This window comes from Mytilus californianus, unplaced genomic scaffold, assembly GCF_021869535.1.
Source record: "Mytilus californianus isolate M0D057914Y unplaced genomic scaffold, xbMytCali1.0.p SCAF_9, whole genome shotgun sequence".
NCBI classification, from domain to species: Eukaryota; Metazoa; Mollusca; class Bivalvia; order Mytilida; family Mytilidae; genus Mytilus; species Mytilus californianus.
In genome coordinates this window covers 57,946,348-57,965,389 of record NW_026262745.1, presented here as the reverse complement: position 1 = coordinate 57,965,389, position 19,042 = coordinate 57,946,348, and the positions used below count along the sequence as shown (strand labels likewise).

General features: G+C 31.0%; 1 protein-coding gene across 1 annotated transcript in view; it reads right to left on the bottom strand.

Annotated features, from left to right (window-relative positions):
- Positions 1 to 278: 278 nt before the first annotated feature.
- The window catches only part of LOC127715427 (transmembrane protein 272-like), a 42,475-nt gene continuing 23,711 nt past the window's right edge, over positions 279 to 19,042 (bottom strand). Inside the window, exons 2-4 of the mRNA XM_052221460.1 lie at positions 5,082 to 5,256; positions 2,551 to 2,610; positions 279 to 883 (exon numbers count right to left, since the gene is read on the bottom strand). Of these exons, the coding sequence (XP_052077420.1) occupies positions 444 to 883; positions 2,551 to 2,610; positions 5,082 to 5,256 (675 nt within the window). The 3' untranslated portion in view covers positions 279 to 443. The remainder of the gene's footprint in view (positions 884 to 2,550; positions 2,611 to 5,081; positions 5,257 to 19,042) is intronic.

Sequence of the window (19,042 nt, the reverse complement as noted above, 5' to 3'; positions counted from 1 at the left end):
CCTGTTTTCTATTTTGCTATGCCACACACGATGAGTATTTAATCATTTATGATATAGTAAACCAAACAAAACGCTAGATTAACGGTTTAAGCTTAAAGACCAAGATTTAAGTAGTTGTTAAAGTAATTTTAAAAATCCACCTTAAAAGATTTAATTCCGGGAGATACAACAATAATAATATGTCTTTTGTGTACTCGATCTGTTCATATTTGATAGAGATTGTCTGTATTTGCATAACAAACATATTCCTTCTTAACTGTATCTAAAAATGCAAATAGTTGCAAAAATAAGTTTCAATACAGAGGAAGAAGTAAACATTCTTGTTTTTGATATAATAACAATATGCGCTAATTACTAAAGCGTAAAATTGGACACAACCATGTATAACATAATGCAATTCTATAAATATATAGTACAAATGCAGACGTATGAATTCGCTGGTATCATGAATGATCAAACACATTTGTAAATTTGTAACACGAAGCCAATACACACACTGTTAATAATAAAAAGGCTAGAAAGGCATAGCAACCAATTATCTGATATACAGCAAACATGTACACGTGCTTGTCACACCAATTACTTGGTTCATGTAGCAACTGTTTATAATGTGGCTCCCATATTTTAAATACCCAATATGTACCAGCTATCAGCCATGCCAATAAGAAAGTTGATATTATCATATCCATCATGCGATATGTTTTTGCTGCAAAGGCACCATCACCTCCATGGCCATCATAGAAGCTATCCATGTCGTCATAGCGACGGTATCGTATGTTCCGCCATATTGTTCCAAGCACCTTTAACATTCCAAAGCAACCACCAACTAATAGGTAGACTGGGACTTTCTTCTGCTTTGGACAATCATTCAAATATTTCACACCTTACAATGTAAAAAAGAAGATACAAATATATATTGATCAACTATATTGATGCAAACTAGCAGATGCACATGTATACCGTGTGCATATATGGAAATAGATGTCACAATTACAATTATACAAAAGTTGACATGAATTAACCGTACTCCTTTTTCGATAACATCTTAATGAGTTACAAGTTGTTTATCAAGTATGCGGAATTTGATAAGACTGTCGTACAAGTGAGAGTTTTAGCGCTATAAAACCAGGTTCAATCCACCATTTTCTACATTTGAAAATGCCTGTACCAAGTCAGGAATATGACAGTTGTTGTCCATTCGTTTGATGTGTTTTGTTATTTGATTTTGCCGTGTGATTAGGGACTTTCCGATTGAATTTCCTCGAAGTTAAGTATCTTTGTGATATTACTTTTTGAGTGCGGACAGAAAGGATCACTTTTGCATTTAATCTTCAATTTGCAATTGAAAAACTAGGCAGTTGTTATTCCATTCATGCTAAACTGGACACATTGGCATCTTTGTAAAAAACATTTTGTAGCAGATTATTTGTTAAGGTAAAGCTGTTGTAGCTCATATCTGGATATTAACAACATGATCCCCAATTGCGGCTATTTGAAAGATTTTGATGTTTTGTAGTACATGTTAGAAGTTCCAAGCCCTAATTTGACATTCTAAGAATCAATTCAAAAATACAAAAACTGAAATCCGACAGGTTAATGACCTATGAACATCTGAAGAATATGGTCTACTTTGTTTTATAATAACGGTTTTCATACGATAATATTGTATATTTCTTTAAAAAGCCGCTCTTACTTTAGTGCATATAAGTGTTCTCCTATTCTTTGTTTTCACTATTAATGAACAATACTTTGACTTGTTGTTAAATGGTTCGGCTAACATGGATAAGTGATTGGAAAATACTTCAACGTTAGTTTATGCATTCTTTATAATTTTATATTAACTTTTAAATTTGACATGTTCTCTGTTTTCTCTTTAGCAAGTTACACCAATAGTTTACAATAGCACAGAGAATAGGCAAATTGGACGTCGTCCGTCCTCATGTAGAACCCATTCTGTGGGTGCGGTTGGTTAGCTGTGCGGGATGTATAAATACACAAAGCTGTAGGTCTGTAAGAGGAGCATTACATTCGACGCTTTTTGCTCGTTAAAACAATTGAAACACTTATCTGTTTTGTCCTTTGATAATCTGCTGCATGCTGATGTGCATGTGTCTGTCACTATCAAACATACTATGATTCGACAGTAGTAATAGATCGCGCTCCAAACCCCACTCAATCCGGCCTATTTCTAGGAGTCATTTTTTCAGAATCTTTTTTTCGAAATATTTCAAAATGTTTGAATACGTTTTGGTCTCGAATCTGCATGAAATATTTGTCCCTGGACGTTTTGCAAACAGCTAAAACCATTTTTGTTCCGTTCTCATGCTTGGTAATATTTATATACAACAGTTTAAGATTACGGTTAACCGTCATGCGTATGGTAATTGCCATTATCTTGCGATGAATTGCAAGACACATTGTACAATACAAGGATTCCAATTACATTTGGTGAATACGTTTTTAGAGAAAACAATCATAACTGGATATATTACCTGATTACAAATTTTCAGTTATTCAAAATCTATATTGTTATTGGGTCGGTGTACCTACCTACTGACATCATGGTTATCGGTAAGGTCATAGATAAACCAACAATTACTGTCACAAATACTACAAAAAATAATAATAATGTTAACATCCAGCAGAGTATGGTATATATTGACAAAATGATACATATTTTCTAATCTGATAATAATTATAGGTATATATTTTGACTGTATAAATATAATTGTAGATCAAAATAAACGTTTGCAATATGTATATATATTTAACAAATTGAAATTTAAGTCAAATATCAGTTTGGTATTCTCTGTACGGTCCATGCCAAGTGCATCGGATCGACTTATACTAACAACCATTTCATTACACCACTCCCAGGTTACGACAGAGTACTCAAACGCTTGTTTACTCTAGTACCATAAGGTATGTGCTCGTCGAAAGTAAGGAGTCTTTAATTCAGTGGTTGTTGTTAATTGCTGTCTGTCATATTTGTTTTTCGTTGATTGGTCTGTCATAAATTAGTTAGTTGTTTTTTTATCGTTTGAATTGTTTCAAATTTAATTATGTCAGGCACTTTTTAGTTGACTATACGATGTGTGTTTTGTTCCTCGTTAAAGGCTGTATTATGACCTTTAGTTGCCTTTTCTATTCAATTGAATTTTATTTGATTTTTGTCGAATTGATATTCTCATCAGACATCCTTGTTTTATAAAGACAATAGCTAGACATCATACAACTGAACATATAATAGGTACCTAATGGCATGTACATGATACAAAAATAGCAATTTCCGGGATGTAGCGGCATATACAGCGGTTTCTATAATCGCTATACAGCAGAAGGAAAGCACGGCGAGGCTCACTTTATATAAAACCTCCGAAAGATTTATGAAGTAGATTGACATTTTATATCCAAGGGACTGATCATAAACAATTGCTATAGTCTTGTTGCAATGAGTTATCATCTCATATCTAGTTTTAGAACCAGGTTTAATCCATTTTTTTTCTACGTAAGGAAATGCATGTACCAGTTCGGGAATGTGACAGCTGTTTTCCATTCATTTGGTGGGATTGAGCTTTAAGTTTTTTTTTTTAGTTTACTTTTTTCATATATACAGTTCATTGCAACTGAGGAATATAGAAAAGCGGCGCCCTCAGATACACACATATATAATAAACAAACTTTTCTACTTGTGTTCAATAACATATGTTTGTATATGCACAATTATAAAAGACGTGCAAATGAACCAATGTGTGATGAATTGTATTTTTTGACGGTTGCCTGAAATGATTTTGTAATTGGAATGTATAAAACTATAATTTTTTTAGTTAGCGTTATAATATAATTTGTGAGTATCGATTTTCCCGGCACCTTATAAAAGCCTAGAAGCATTATCAGATAGGTCCATCAAGCAAGGCAATACAGTCTATTGTTCGATCAAAACACAATTATCTCAGACATTGACAAATATCAGTGGTATGGTTAATTAGGTATACAAGATGAAAGAGATTGCAATAGTTTGTCACAATTTTTAAACACTTTGAAACATATGTTGAGAACAATGCAAAATTAATTCATTAAAACATTTGATGGTTGTTTGATTACACATAATTAAAGGACGAAAACAGATTAACTTTACAAATTGAATCAACAACATTGAGTCGCGTTCTTATTTTACAATCCTTTCTGTTTCACTGCTCAGATATTAATTGATGAAATAGTTTGTTAATGCTTTGTCCCGTGATTCTCATGTTTAATGCAGGCCTTTAATGAATAAAAAAAAACAAGACAGCAAGAAAAAGAACACAGTTGGTTTCCATACAAACGCCGATTGTTAGTTAAAAAATACGATCTGCTTGCGCTTAACTATGGCAACAATTAAAAACCAATCATCCTTCTCGTGTCGTTCTTCAGATATTTGTTTCATTTGAGTCAAAGCGGATGCTTTTGAAGTATATTCCATCCTTATCTAAAACATGATATGTGTATCTATATAAGATAAACAAGATGTGATATGATTGTCAATGAAACAACTCTCCAGCAGAGATCAAATGACGTAAAGGTTAGCATTTCTATTTAGCATGCTCTAAATGAAATTAAAGGCCTGATTTATGAAAAAATAATAAACTAAACATAACTATGATATTCAACAACAAACGACAACTACATACCTCCTGACTTGGGACAGGCACATACAAAATGTGGCGTGGTTTAACATGTTTGACAGCGTTCAACCTCGCCTAATTTTGGTCATTGGTGTAAAAGCACACCATAAGAAAAACACTAGGAAAAATAGTGGCTTATCTCATCAGATCGATAATGCACAAAAACAAATGTCAGAAGCACAAAATCTGAGAGGACCCGCAGTAACTAAAAGCTAGTTCAAATGTTCAAAGCCAATAACAATTGATGCAAATATAAATATAATACAGAGTAATATACTAGGAGTAATTCCAATGTAACATATAATTGTTAGATTCATCACAACAGTTGTGTTAAAGGTTGAGAAAAATCAAGAAGACAATACGTTAACAAGACAAATTAAAATCACATGCAGGGACACACATTAATAAGTTATTTACCTGTATGACACATTATTTTACTACTTCTACAAATGAAATCACATGTATGTTCTGCCTCTTTGTTTGCTTCCTGGAGTTGTATCATAATCGCTTCATATTGAGGCTCTTGTTCACAATTTTTGTTTTTTCTCCAATCAATTGATGTCTTACATAATTGCTTTTCATCGTCAAATGACTGAAAATAAAGAATGGACAACATAGAATATCACAATTAATATTAACAGTAGAATTTTTTTTTTTCTATCACGTTTCACTTCATATGAAATATAGATTCCACCACTGCAACAAGTGTGTTACGATATTTCTCTACTTGAGACAGTTGAATTTTAATCTATAAAGCACGAGGCCAGTCGAGCTTTTTAAATAATTAAGATGCAACTGTTGAGAGTGAAGAAATAACGTAATAAACGAGTTATAATGGTGAAATGTTTTCTCTAATGAGTATTGTCCTTTTTTTCAGAGATTTGCAAAATGTTTTTTTTTTTTTTTTTTTTTTTTATATATTTGACGTCATCTGGCATGGTCGCCACAATATAGAACATTCAGAAGAAACTAAGAAATTGTGACGTCATAATTAATTTTCGACCAATCATTTACCGAGAACAGATATTTCACTGGTGAGGAGAACATTGTTTTTTTTTCACAATCGCTTGGGAAATGTGAAAATAGTGAGAAAAAAATAGAGAAACTAGGATTACAATTTTAAAAGAAGCTATTGAACCAATAGTTCATAACACTTTTAAGGTGGAGTCAATAATTTTGTTGATCATCATGTAATATCAGTGTCAGTCCTGATTACATCTATAAATAACATCTATATTCCATTTGCTTAGTAAAAAGTCAAATCTTGGTTCGTTGATCTTTTTCGTCCAAATAGTCACAGCACCGAATACTTGCAATGAATCAAACGACGGATGCCATCTTTTGAGTAGGAATTGATTGCCCTTCCTGGCTACGTAACTTTACTCCCATTCGTTCCGTGCAATTGGTGTTATTCAATGTTTGAAAGTTTTCATTGTAGAGTTTTATGGATTAATGTTTGTCAATTCATCTTTGTATTTGTTTGATCACTGTGTTCACTACTTTTCTTCGACCATGTTAAGTATGCCACATTTTCATTCCCCAAGAACAACTGCAATCAACATTGAATACATTTAACTATTATCGTCATGGATTAAATAATTGTACACTGTACTTTCACTTAGACTCACGAGAAACATATTTTGCGAACTTTAATAAGCAGAACTCTAGATAGCACGTGTGCCCTTTAATCATTATCGTTGATTTTTATAGGGTGTTTGGTTTAATTATCATGATTATTAAAAGGAAATGTTATATATACGTCAATGAGACAACATGGACGGTAAAAGACGCTCACCTTTCAAAGTATTCATTCTAGTTTTGTTTTGGATCAACGTTGTACACTTATATCTTTCTGTCTTAGTTTGAAAATATTCTTTTTTTTCTCAAGAAAACAAAGCAATACCTTATGTATGTAAGCAACTTACAAGCAGAGGTCGAATACCTAGGGTCTCTTTATTTTTTAAGCAATCCAGAAAATAAGTTTACACTCTCACAGTTGTACCTGTTTAAGAATCATGGATTAGAGGTTTTGTGATTGCACTGCTAAACATGGTTTGTATATTCGAATTAAACCATGAGTTGTTTTTTTCAAATCGGACAATTAGCCCATATGTATATATTAAATGTTTTCTTTTATGAATGAAACAAGTATTTAAAATATGTAGAAAAGAGTAAAACAAGCAATGTTCACGATACTGCGAACGATGATAAAATGAATTTCTCTATTTTTTTTTCTTATTTCACATTTCCTAACCGATCGTAAAAAATCTTCCTCTTCACTAGCACTACAAACCAGTAAAAGTCTGAAATGGCCTATATCTGTACTCGACTGTACTGCTTTTTACTCGACCAGTCTGAATTGGTCTGAAATTTACTTGATAATACTCGACTGTAGTCTGAACCATACTTAACAGTCTGAACTTGTACTCGACCAGTACTTAACCATTTTATATGCGTCTGAACCATGCTCGACCTAGTCTGAACCATGCTCGACCTTGTCTGAACCATACTCGACCTAGTCTGAACCATACTCGACCTAGTCTGAACCATACTCAACCAAGTCTTAACCAATCTAGACCTATTTTTTGTATCTATCTATTGTATTTCATCAATTTAGGAACTGTTTTTAACAACAGCTATTTCCCCTGGCTAGAAATTTGAACAAAAATTTGAAATTAAAAATGTATTCAATATAGCATTGAAACCAAAATTTCACAATAAACATAATATAACTTCATCACCATATTCATCAACACTTATATACATACATATATATCACCTTTAAAATAAAAATAAAACAAGCTGATCAAATAATCTCAAAACTGAACTGTGACTAATATTTTCAATGTTATTAAAAATTTTTTGAATGTTTCAGATATATTTTATGGTTACTGGACAATTTTCACCATTAACTTAAGCCTCGTATGACTTATGGTGTAAGTTGAGTTTAGTTAATAATGCAGTGAAATTTTTTTTTATTAAAATATATATATAATAGCATAAAAAGCAACTTAATAAATTTAAAAAATGACACCTTCGTTTTGTTAAACCAAGAATTGAATATAATCATGATAATAGAACTTCCATAGTAATCCTATGATAAACTTTTAAAAAAGGAAATGTTTTTTAAAATATACAGTAAAAATTTATTTCAATTAAATTTAAATAATTTTTGTCAAAATTAAACACATGGCATACAAGAAGCACTTTAATAAGGTTTAATTACCGCAGTACATGTGTGTTTTACAGGTAAAAAGAAAGCCCTATTTTTCTTAAACTCGTGTATTACTTATCTAGTGAATTCAAAAGGCCTTGCGATTTAAGTTTCACAGGATGTTGCAATTTTGAATGAATGTTATTTAGAATTTAATACTCTCTGACCAGGTGTGATCTTTTTCATGAGTTTGCCCCAAGCAGGAGGTATTACTTTATACTTCACCACTAATCAGAAGAACAATTTTATTAATTTCTTTAATTTTTATCCCTTTTTGATACATATTGTATATAATATATCCCAAAATATAATAATAGATATATTTCTAAAATAAGGTTAAACAATTTCAGTGATTTTGTTGGCTGTTGTTACCTCATTAAAAATATAATTATATAACTATTGTACATTTTTTGTATGTAACCATGAAACCTATGTAGTTTTTATTTAGGAATTTAGGAAAATTAATTTTAAAAAAAAGACACATGCCAAACAAGAAGCACCTTAATAAGGTTTAATTACCCTCAGTATAGGTGTGGTTTTTAAGTAAAAGAAAATATTTTTTTTAACGAAACTCTAAAACTTTAAAATTAATATAATTAAATTATTATATAAGATAATTTGATTTAACTATCTCTATTCGATAAATCGAAGAATCATGTAACAATGTAAAAATCTGTTTTTATAATATATCTTTATTTTATTGTAGCTGTTGTCATGTCAGTTAAAAAGAAATTTATTTTAACAGTTAAAATTTGGAAAAAGTAGAGGTTATTTGGTCAAGTATGGTTCAGACTGGTCGAGTATTGTTCAGACCTTTGGTCGAGTATGGTTTAGACTGAAAAAAATAGGTCGAGTTCAGGTCGAGAATGGGTTAAGACTGTTTCAGACTGGTCGAGTAATAGTTCAGACTATTTTCAATGGCAAAGATAAGGGTCAAGTACAAATCAGTACAGTCGAGTATGGTTAAGACTGGGGTCGAGTAATGTCGAGTAAAATTCAGACCAATTCAGACTGGTCGAGTAAAAATCAGTACAGTCGAGTACAGATATAGGCCATTTCAGACTTTTACTGGTTTGTAGTGTAGTGAAATGATTGTTCTCGACAAATGATTGGTTGATTTAATTATGACGTCAAATTTTCTTGCTTTCGTCTAAATTTCATATTGTGACGTCATGAAAAAAGGCGACACTGTCTGATGACGTCACATATAAAGAACACAACTTTCTGCAAATCTTTGAAAAGGAAGGATAAAAATCATCAGAGAAACAGATTCCACCAGTATAACTCGTGTATTACGATATTTCTCCACTCTCAACAGTTAAAATGTAATTATCTAAAAGGCTCGGCAAGCCTAGGGCTTTAGATATTAAAATTCAACTGTCTCGAGTGGAAAAATATAGTAACACAGTTGTTGCAGTGGTGGAATCTATATTCATAAATGTGATTATCAAAAGGAAGAAAACAAATCATATAGGGAACAAATCAATACTATAAAAAAAGCTTCAGCCAAAATCAAGGCTGAAGTAGAAGAAATGCGGATGGAATGATGGCAAAAAAAACAATAGACAAAATTAAAAACAACAGTGTATTTCTTATTTAACTTGGATATGAGTAATAACATTTGACTAATATAAATGTGAACAGTATTTATTTACATTGTACAGCGTCGTAGGAGTTATGAATTTCCGTCTTATGGGACACGACACGTTGATGTATAGTAAAACCGTAGTGAACAGATGAAAAGATAAGCTTAAATATACGGCACATATCTCGTGTTCTAAATATTTTGTATTTGTATATATAAAGGCATCCGTTTCTTCGTGTGATATGTTTTCGAACTAATAACATTTTTTACTAAATTTTTCCACCGCTCAGTATCCATTCACGTTTGAACTTGAATATTAAAAACATGTTCTGTCGAATGTCTTGATGTGCTTAGATATATTTGTCAAGGCTCACTGTGTATTTTTATCATTTACTATTACTTGTCATAAAAATAGTATCATATGATTTCACATAAAGAACAAATAGGATCAATATGCAGACAGTAAATGACTATAAACTCCGGAAATAAGTGTTTTCAAAAATTTAAGTTCTGATAATTTCATTATTGAGACGATATGCTTCTACTCGTGACAAACATATCTTGGCATAAACACTTAAACAAATCAGTTAATACTTTCCAGTACTTAAAATAAATCAAAAGCTTTTTGGTTGATGATTTATGTACTGAAATTGAAACTTTGTCTATATCTTTGCATTTTGTCCATGGAATTCTACTTTTAAAAATAGGGTTTAATTTTAACAAGATTATACTGTTTTAATAGTTTGTAATAAGTCACACCATCAATCACAAGACAATTATGTGACCTGAAGATCTGTTGTCCGAGAGGCAGTTGACATAGTTATAACTCATGTATTCCTCAAGAATCTCCTTTAACAACTTTTTCTAGTGACACCTATTTTTGACAGTAAGAAAATGACTGAACAAATAATTTTGATAGCATTTTAAGTTTATGTTTTTTTAAGAACGACTTTGAACATGTTTGCTAGATACATATATATCACGTTGCAGTGCTGTTGACGTTCTAAATATAGAAACAGGAAGCCACGTCACAATATATGTGTGTGTTATCGAAACTGAAAAAATGGATGATACGAAGACATGTGACGTACGAAAACATGTGACGTACACAAACATATGACGTATAAAACAGATGTCACAACAATATGCACTTTGAAACATGATGGCTATTATATAATCTACCAATAATCGATCTACATCTTGTATTTTTTTCAATTCTGTTTTATCTTATATTTTTATAGGAAATCAATTGACTTCCAGAAAATTGTTTAGTTATGTTTGAGTAATCGAGATTGGACATATTTAATATGGTTGGTGTGTTCCACAAAAACAATCGTTGAAAGAAACATAACGTTTATAATCATAATAGACGAACGTGAGATAAAAGAAGTAGGACTTTAAAAAGTTATATTGAATTATTCATAGAAAGAATTACAATGACGAAATGTCTCGTAGTGTTTGTACGCAGTTGTGTGCGAAAATGATGGGTGTTTAAGTTGGAGTAAATCAAAGTTTAGCTCTTCTCCCGTTTTCTAAGCATAATACGATATACTCAAGAATTCAATCATTTTAGGTAACATTAAGTAAGAAATAGCTGGGAGGAAGTCATATTTTGTCATTTCTAGTTTAGCATAAGCTATAGGGTAAACACATATTAATATTTTGCAACTGTTTCGCAAGACCTTTCAATACTAGTGTTGCCTTCATGAACATACAGATTTGTAAAAAAAAAAGAAAAAAAAACAATAAAAAAGGTATACGATACCAAAAGGTCACTAAAACTCGTAAGTTAACTGACAACGCCATGGCAAAAAAAAAACAAGGACTACCACCCTCTCTTTTTCTATCTCTCTAGTACAACATATATACTTAATCTTATTTATATTGCTATATATATACAATATTGTCAACCTGACAAATGTACATCAATGAGTTACTAAAACCACTCAGGTGTCCTTCAACCGTAGTATGCTATTTTTTCACAAACAATTATTGCAAAAGTCTTGCTAAAGGAAAATCCCTATACACATATATCGTTAGATTTTAAGTCATGATTGATTCTTTTCCTTCCTAATGTCAATCAACAATCAATTAAGGCAGTTGATTAGACAAAGCTGTGTATTTACTACTTTAGGATTACCGAACAATATGATGCGTTAAATAGATTTATATTAATTCTGCTTCAAACGTTTGATATATTTCCCATATTAAAGAATACATCTTATGTCTGTTTTAATAGAACATAATGTTGTTGAAGAAAATTGAGACCTCGCATTCACGTTAATCTAAAAAAAAAAAGAAACGTGTATACACTAATTTTAAACACTTGCAGCTTCTTGTTCGAGAGGACACATTGCTGCCTTTGGTATATACACTGTAGTGCAAACATTCTAAATTTTTGTGGTTTGATAATTTTGTCTAAATATGAAATCCTTAGTCAAAATATGCATGACATATCCAGAATTTGTATCAATGCATGTGCAGATAAATGCAGTTGTTTGTGTGAATTATACGCTAATGGCATCTTTAAGCATAAGTTAATGGATAAATACAATCAGATAATATAAAATCGGTTCCAATTAATGATCCACATTTCATTTGTAAATTTAGTCGATTCTTTCGAATTGATTCATTCTGTTTTAAGATTGTTTAGTTGATATCTGAATTTTACAAAACTGAAATTAGTGAGGAGATCCTCTAATGTCTTTTCATTTGGTTTCCTCATTTTGTATTTTTTATCACTGTCTAATTGATTTATAATGCAGTTTGTTTTCTACACAATGAGGTATGTATAACTGTCGTAGTTCACCGGCTCTATAAGAATTTGTTTCAATTGGATAATTACAATGGGTATTTTAGTTAAAATGTATTTATATAACATGTGATAGGTAGTATATCGATTGTTATTGTAATTCATTGTGGAAAAAATGCGTAACTGGAGTCATATCATTTAAATCGAATGAACTCTTAAATGAATGGAGATTTCTAGTATAGCATGCACTACTTGCCAATTCAAAATAACACCCAAATAGTTGGTTTTATGTGTCATCAGATAAACATAATACTGTTATATTGACATATATGGCTATGCGACATACATGACAGAGTAACAATACAGTAACGTGTCTGCCCTATTACCATACTCTCCTCATTAGAAACTAATATTTGGCATTCACAATTGGTACTGGGTATCAAGCAGACTGATAAATTTACCATTTTTGTCTCAAAAAGTCTAAACCTAAAACAGTAGTCAAGTGTTACAGGTATATATATTTTTTTATTAATCGTAATAAGAAGACTTAGTTTTCTCGTTTGAATTGTTTTACATTGTCAATTCGGGACCTTTTATAGCTGTCTGTGCGGTATGGGCTTTGCTCGTTGTTGAAGGCAGTACGGTGACCTAAAGTTGTTAATTTCTGTGTCATTTGGTCTCTTCTGGAGAGTTGTCTCATTGCAAATCATACCACATCTTCTTTTTTATATATGCAGAATGTTTTGGCAACTCAGATAATTTCAGCAAAAGCTCTCATTGAACGCATTAGTTTTCGATTTCTTTTGGTCATATGATTCCTCTTGTATTCAAAGTTGTCTTTTTCATTGGCTTTTAAAATAGGTTGTCTGAATGATTTTCGTGCGGGAAAATCACAAAAATGCGTTGCACGCAATGATTAATTGTGCTTTTCATTAAACTGGGTGTCAGAGGAATGCAATTTGAGGATTTTTATTGCTATCTACCACTATGTAATTCTACTGAAAGTTGTTGACAAGTCCAATTTTATTCATAGTTTTAAAATATAATGATAGGTTATCATGCCTTAACAGGAAAAATAATACTCAAATCATAACGAACAGGTAAAGACGAAAGGCTACCTCTTTTACATGAAGAGTAATCAAAATATAGACTTACCCCCTTTTTACAAAAACAGGTCATTTTCACTTTGCAAGTTTCCGTTATGATATTGTAACGTATAGTAAAGTTGTAAATGAGAAAATATTGAACAGTGTTGATGTAGATCGAACGCGTAACATATGTTTCCTAACATCTGCCACATTTGAATGTACAACACTTTGATACAGAGTTTTAATTCATTTTATATTTAACGATAAAAATAAAGAGTATAATACAAAGTGGATCACTCATGTGAAAAACTACTGATCCAGGACTACAATTGTGTAAATATTTTCACCACATCTGCATTAAAAGATATTTGAATTTCCACGTGTATTTTTTGTCGGAAAAGAGGATTGTCATATTTTGCATATTTATGTTGACATACTGTATCACAATTGTGTGTGTAATCACATAATAGTTAGTAACTTACAATAGAAACGTTGTGAGAAATTTTATAGAACCAGAATGCGGATAGATATTAACATGAATGACAATATTGATCTGTCTTTTGTACTTATATAGATATATGTTAATTAAAGATATATTTACGATGCAGATACGATTAAATGAAATAAACTGATTCGTGTTGTGCATTGTAAAAGTAATAAAAACAAATAATGAAAACAATTTTTTACAATATTAAAAAAATTACTTCACAATTACAATGATAACATTCCGATTTAACCCTGTTGGATTAGGAATGCACTGAAAATGATTAAGTGAGGTATGAAATCGCAGAATACAATTTTGATTTGAATTATACGAATATTCTATATTTTTCTTTAACTTCGTAGGAAAAAATGTCGACGTTCTCGCAACTTTATTCAATTAATGTTCTTAACCAGAGATGTCATGTTACTTACACAACCTACATGTTCACTAGTGATGGAATTTCGCATGTTTCTTATAATTCTAGTAAACTTGACAATACAACTACTAACACTGGACGTTTTGCTGACAATTGAATCAGAAAGACGACTTCAAATTTTGACTTGTGACACAAAGTTGCCTTGTGACAAGCGTGACGATTTCAATTTCCCCATTCTAAATTTTCTCTTTTACATTAGATAACATATATCGCAATTAAAACGTTACTCGCATTCAACTTTACATTTTTTCTGGAATCATTTACTTTCGAATGTACCAAATGTTTACGGTTAAAAAAATCAGTTTGTTTGTGGATAGATCATTATAATGGATACAAGACTACGATAAATGCAATTTTCGTAAACATTTAAAATTTGAGGTTTAACATAACTACGAAATTTACCAAAACTACGGATAGTGATGACTCCAGAGATTATAATTTTACTTGATTTGTTTAGTGTGGCAAAAGGTTATCTTTTACGTTATTTGAATCGTCTCCATTCCTAAGATACATAATTTTGCAGGTTTAGATCTACGATAGAGAATAGCACAACATATGTAATTTCGTAACTAAGACAACCATCAAAGTGACTTAAGATCAAAGACCGTAAACAAAAATTATATCAAGTGAGTTGAAATATGTATTAATCCGTGTGCAATACCTTCCCAGACATTATACAGAGCAGATTTCGTGTTTACAATCGGCACCGACAGAACATCTACAAGTTGGAAATCGAACTATCGAAAGGAAATATTAAAAAATGGCATGAGACTGTTGCTTTTTTTTTTGTAAACACTTTTACTAAAACTCAATTTAATCACTAGTATGCAAAACAACCAATGCCATGTTCCTTTCAACTATCTAGTATTTGACATTATTTTGTGAATTCAAAATGTTGATAAAACATATTATTATTACATTAAAGAGTATTGTCGACACTTAGAACCTATATTGAACCGACTGTCTTGCTTCTTAAACAGAAAGTCAAAGTTTAATACTATACCAAAAGCTTGGTCAGTGACTTGATAATTATAACTCCATACGTATCTTTAATTGTAAAATAACGCATGATCAATATAAATTTATAAGAAGCGCTGTAATAAAATGCATATTGACTATAAAAAAACACAAGTTATATGACAATGATGTATTAGCGATTGCCTTTTTGTTTCACTTTAGATATATGTGTGAACATTAATTACCGATGCATTAAACAACACTTCATACACTTTATCATAATAGCAAGTCATATGTGTAAACAGAATATAGTTTCATCCTTAAAAACATCCATAGTTATATCAGTGCCTATTCAGGGATGTTGTTTCATAATATCCTAAAAACAACCGATATGCGATAATGCAATTTGTCAACCACAAATCCAGATCGTGTCTTCATTTTACAAATGATTTAAACAATACATAATATGCCTTTATACAATGATGTTCATGATTGTTTTATTATAACAGATGATTTACGTTTTCGAATACTTTTGATATACAATTTACATTATCTGATGAAAAAAAAAGTAGTGCTGTTTGTTGCAATATTAGTTTACCATTCTCAAGATATCATGGATCGAGTTTCCATGACCATTACCTGTAGACAGATGTATGCGTTTTACTATGAGCAATGACATTCCTAACAATGCATATTGCTTTAGTAATATCAGTATTATTAACCCAATATCTTCAATTTATCCATAATGATTATTTATTTGTGATACACACAGTACAAGGCATTTACAGAACGAATTCAAAGCCATTAGGATTTGTGTTCACTTATTGTTTGTACAAACACAATGCGGAGGAATTAAGTGTTAATTCAATACATTTCATTTAAAAATATTACTAACTATGAATTTAACATTTAAGATGAACACAATCATACTCTGCAAAACACAAAATCGCATTAAGTATTAATTGTTTACAAAACAGTATCATGCGTTCCTTGAATCCATGTTTTAAGCAATTCTTTCCTCTATCCTCTTCTCTAAAAACTAGAAAATGTACGTTCCATGTTATGAAAAATATCTCCATTACACGAGAAAAAATCTGTTTAAGATCTTGAGAGATTCCGAGTGTCGGAAACGTGAACTAAATATACAATGGAAGAATACACAATACACTCCGTCTTCCTATATGAACACGTTTAGAAATGGTAAATACAATGTTTTGTCCGAGAGAAACAGGGCTTCCCGCACTAGAAAATAAAAATAGCTTGTTTTACCCTTTGTATTACTATTCTCGATGTGAAATGGAAAAAATCGTCTAATAGAAATAATCACAATGCGTTTCGATATAAAAATGACAGAATATGCTATATTTTCTTTGCTTTGGGATACTTTACTATACGGCATATTTTGTTAAAAGTGAACAAAAAGATGAAACATGCTACAACAAGGAACAGATGATCAGTATGTTGAAGTTTCATTTTGACAACATATTGTTGAATTTTGAAACAGACTTTTTCACCAAATTGTCGGCAGTTCTTATGGAACTTTCCTTGTCCACCTCTTCTTATTTTTACACGATTCGGTGTTCTTCACGACACTTGTCAAGAAAAAGAAAATCAAAGAATGAGGTCCATTAATGCATATTCCAGAACTAAAAATTAAAGAAACAACAGACAAGGATTCCTAAACCTCATTTTAGACTCATACCTCGAATTTGACATCATTATCAGAATCTACGTCAAACGAGACGATTGTGATTTAAAAATTATTAATTTCCCCCAACCGAGCAGCAATATACCAACTTCAGATGCATATGGGACAAACAATTCCAAACTAATTCGGTATTTAAGATTTTCCAGCTGCTACTTAGGCTTTATAAAACGTCACAAGTGTCTGAGCAAAAAACGATCAACCAGGGTTATGTTAAGGAACGTCTCGTTCCTTTTAAAAAAAAAAAAAAAATCCATCGGAAGATACCAATACCTTGTTGATAAATATTCAGTATCAACTTCACAAATAATACATGATGGTCTTGAAGTATAGACTCTAGGTTTTACCCCATTTTTTGACATTTTGACATATTATGTACATGATTTTATGCTACTGTCATATACGTGAGAGGTTAATCTAGCTATATAATCATGTTTATTCCAACATTTTTAACATAAGGAAATGCCTGTAGCAAGTCAGACATATGACAGTTTTTTTTTCATTCGTTTGATGTGTTTGAGCTTTTGGTTTTGCCATCTTACAAGGAATTTTTGGTTTTGAAATTTCCTAGGAGCTAGTTTTTTTTATTTGATTTTTTTATTGTGTGGTAGTCGGAGAGTGGTACAGTTTCGATTACTGGCTGACTAAAAGCTTGTAATAACTGCTATTTACCGTAATGTACCCACAACTATGCAATAGAAAATATATAATAATTACCCCACTTGAAATGGCAAATATAAAAATCTGCGAAAATATCTAAGCTCACATAAGTACACTACTTCATGTGAGTTTAAAACAAATCGAGACAATGTTTGAACAGCAATTGTATGTTTGGGATTTTCGATTGGATAGAGTAATACGTTTAAACGTTCTTCCTTATAAAATTCAAACTTAACAGAACAGTTGAGAGTTAAAAGAATTTCTCTTTCATCCAATAATCGTTATTAAAACCATGCATAGATTATTAGATACTACAACGTTTCAGACCTGGCAGGTGGTTTGCATTCAATCAAGATAACTAGTATTCGTATCAATTTAGATAATAATGCAAATATAAAGAAATTCCAACTACCTCCAACAAAGTTTACTTAAGATGAATTTGGTTAAGATTTTGTATGTCTATGTTTGGCGTATCGTTTCTTGTGTTGTCAAGTGTTTCTACATCGTAAGTTTTTGCAATGATTTTGTCTTAGTGTTTCTCCTGGCGCAAAATCATTAAAGCGCATCGGACGCACCAAAAAAATAATTTTCTATTTACAAATTCGAAATGGTATGTTTTTTAGGAATCTTGAACCATTTATCTACTATATATTGAACGATCTGGACAGGTTCAATTTAAAGAAAAAGTATTATGCGAGTTTATCAAAAAAACATGTATATCAAATTATAACGGAAATAAACAGAAGAAGGGATACTTCATAACAAGAAAAATAAGGGAAAATAGAAACTTACCCACTTTTTACTGAACCAGGTCATTTTCAATTTTTGAAGTTTCCGACATCGACATGGTATCGTAACGTATAGTAAAATTGTACATGAGAAAATATTGAACTGTTTTCAGCCCGATCGAATATGTAACATTTGTTTACTACCACCTGGTGCATTTGAATATACAAAACTTTTATAGAGAGGTTTATTCCATTTTGTTAAAAGAAAAAGAAAAATAAAACAGTTTATATGATAACGAAGATCACTCATGAGAAAAACTACCGATAAAGGATATTCACAACATCTACATTTGTGTTTCATTTTAAGTTCCACGTGTATTTTTTCCAATTTGAAGATTTTAATATTTTGTTCTTTTATGTTGACAGACTGTATCACAATTATGTGTTGGATCAATGAATGTTTTATAACTTTCTTCAATAATGTTGTGGGAAATGTTTAATGAAACAGAATATGGACAAATATATACACGAATAACAATGTCGATATGCTGTTCTAATAATTATAGAAATATGAAAATGTAGATATATTCATGATTTAGATATAATTCAAAGAAAAATATTGAATTGTGTTATTTATTGTTAAAGTAATGAAAAATGAAACCAATAAAAAAAATGCACATTTCTTTGTGAATTGAAAATTAAATATTAATAATAATACTGATAAAGATTCGATTTAGTCTTTTTTATATGAAATACACTCAAAATAAAA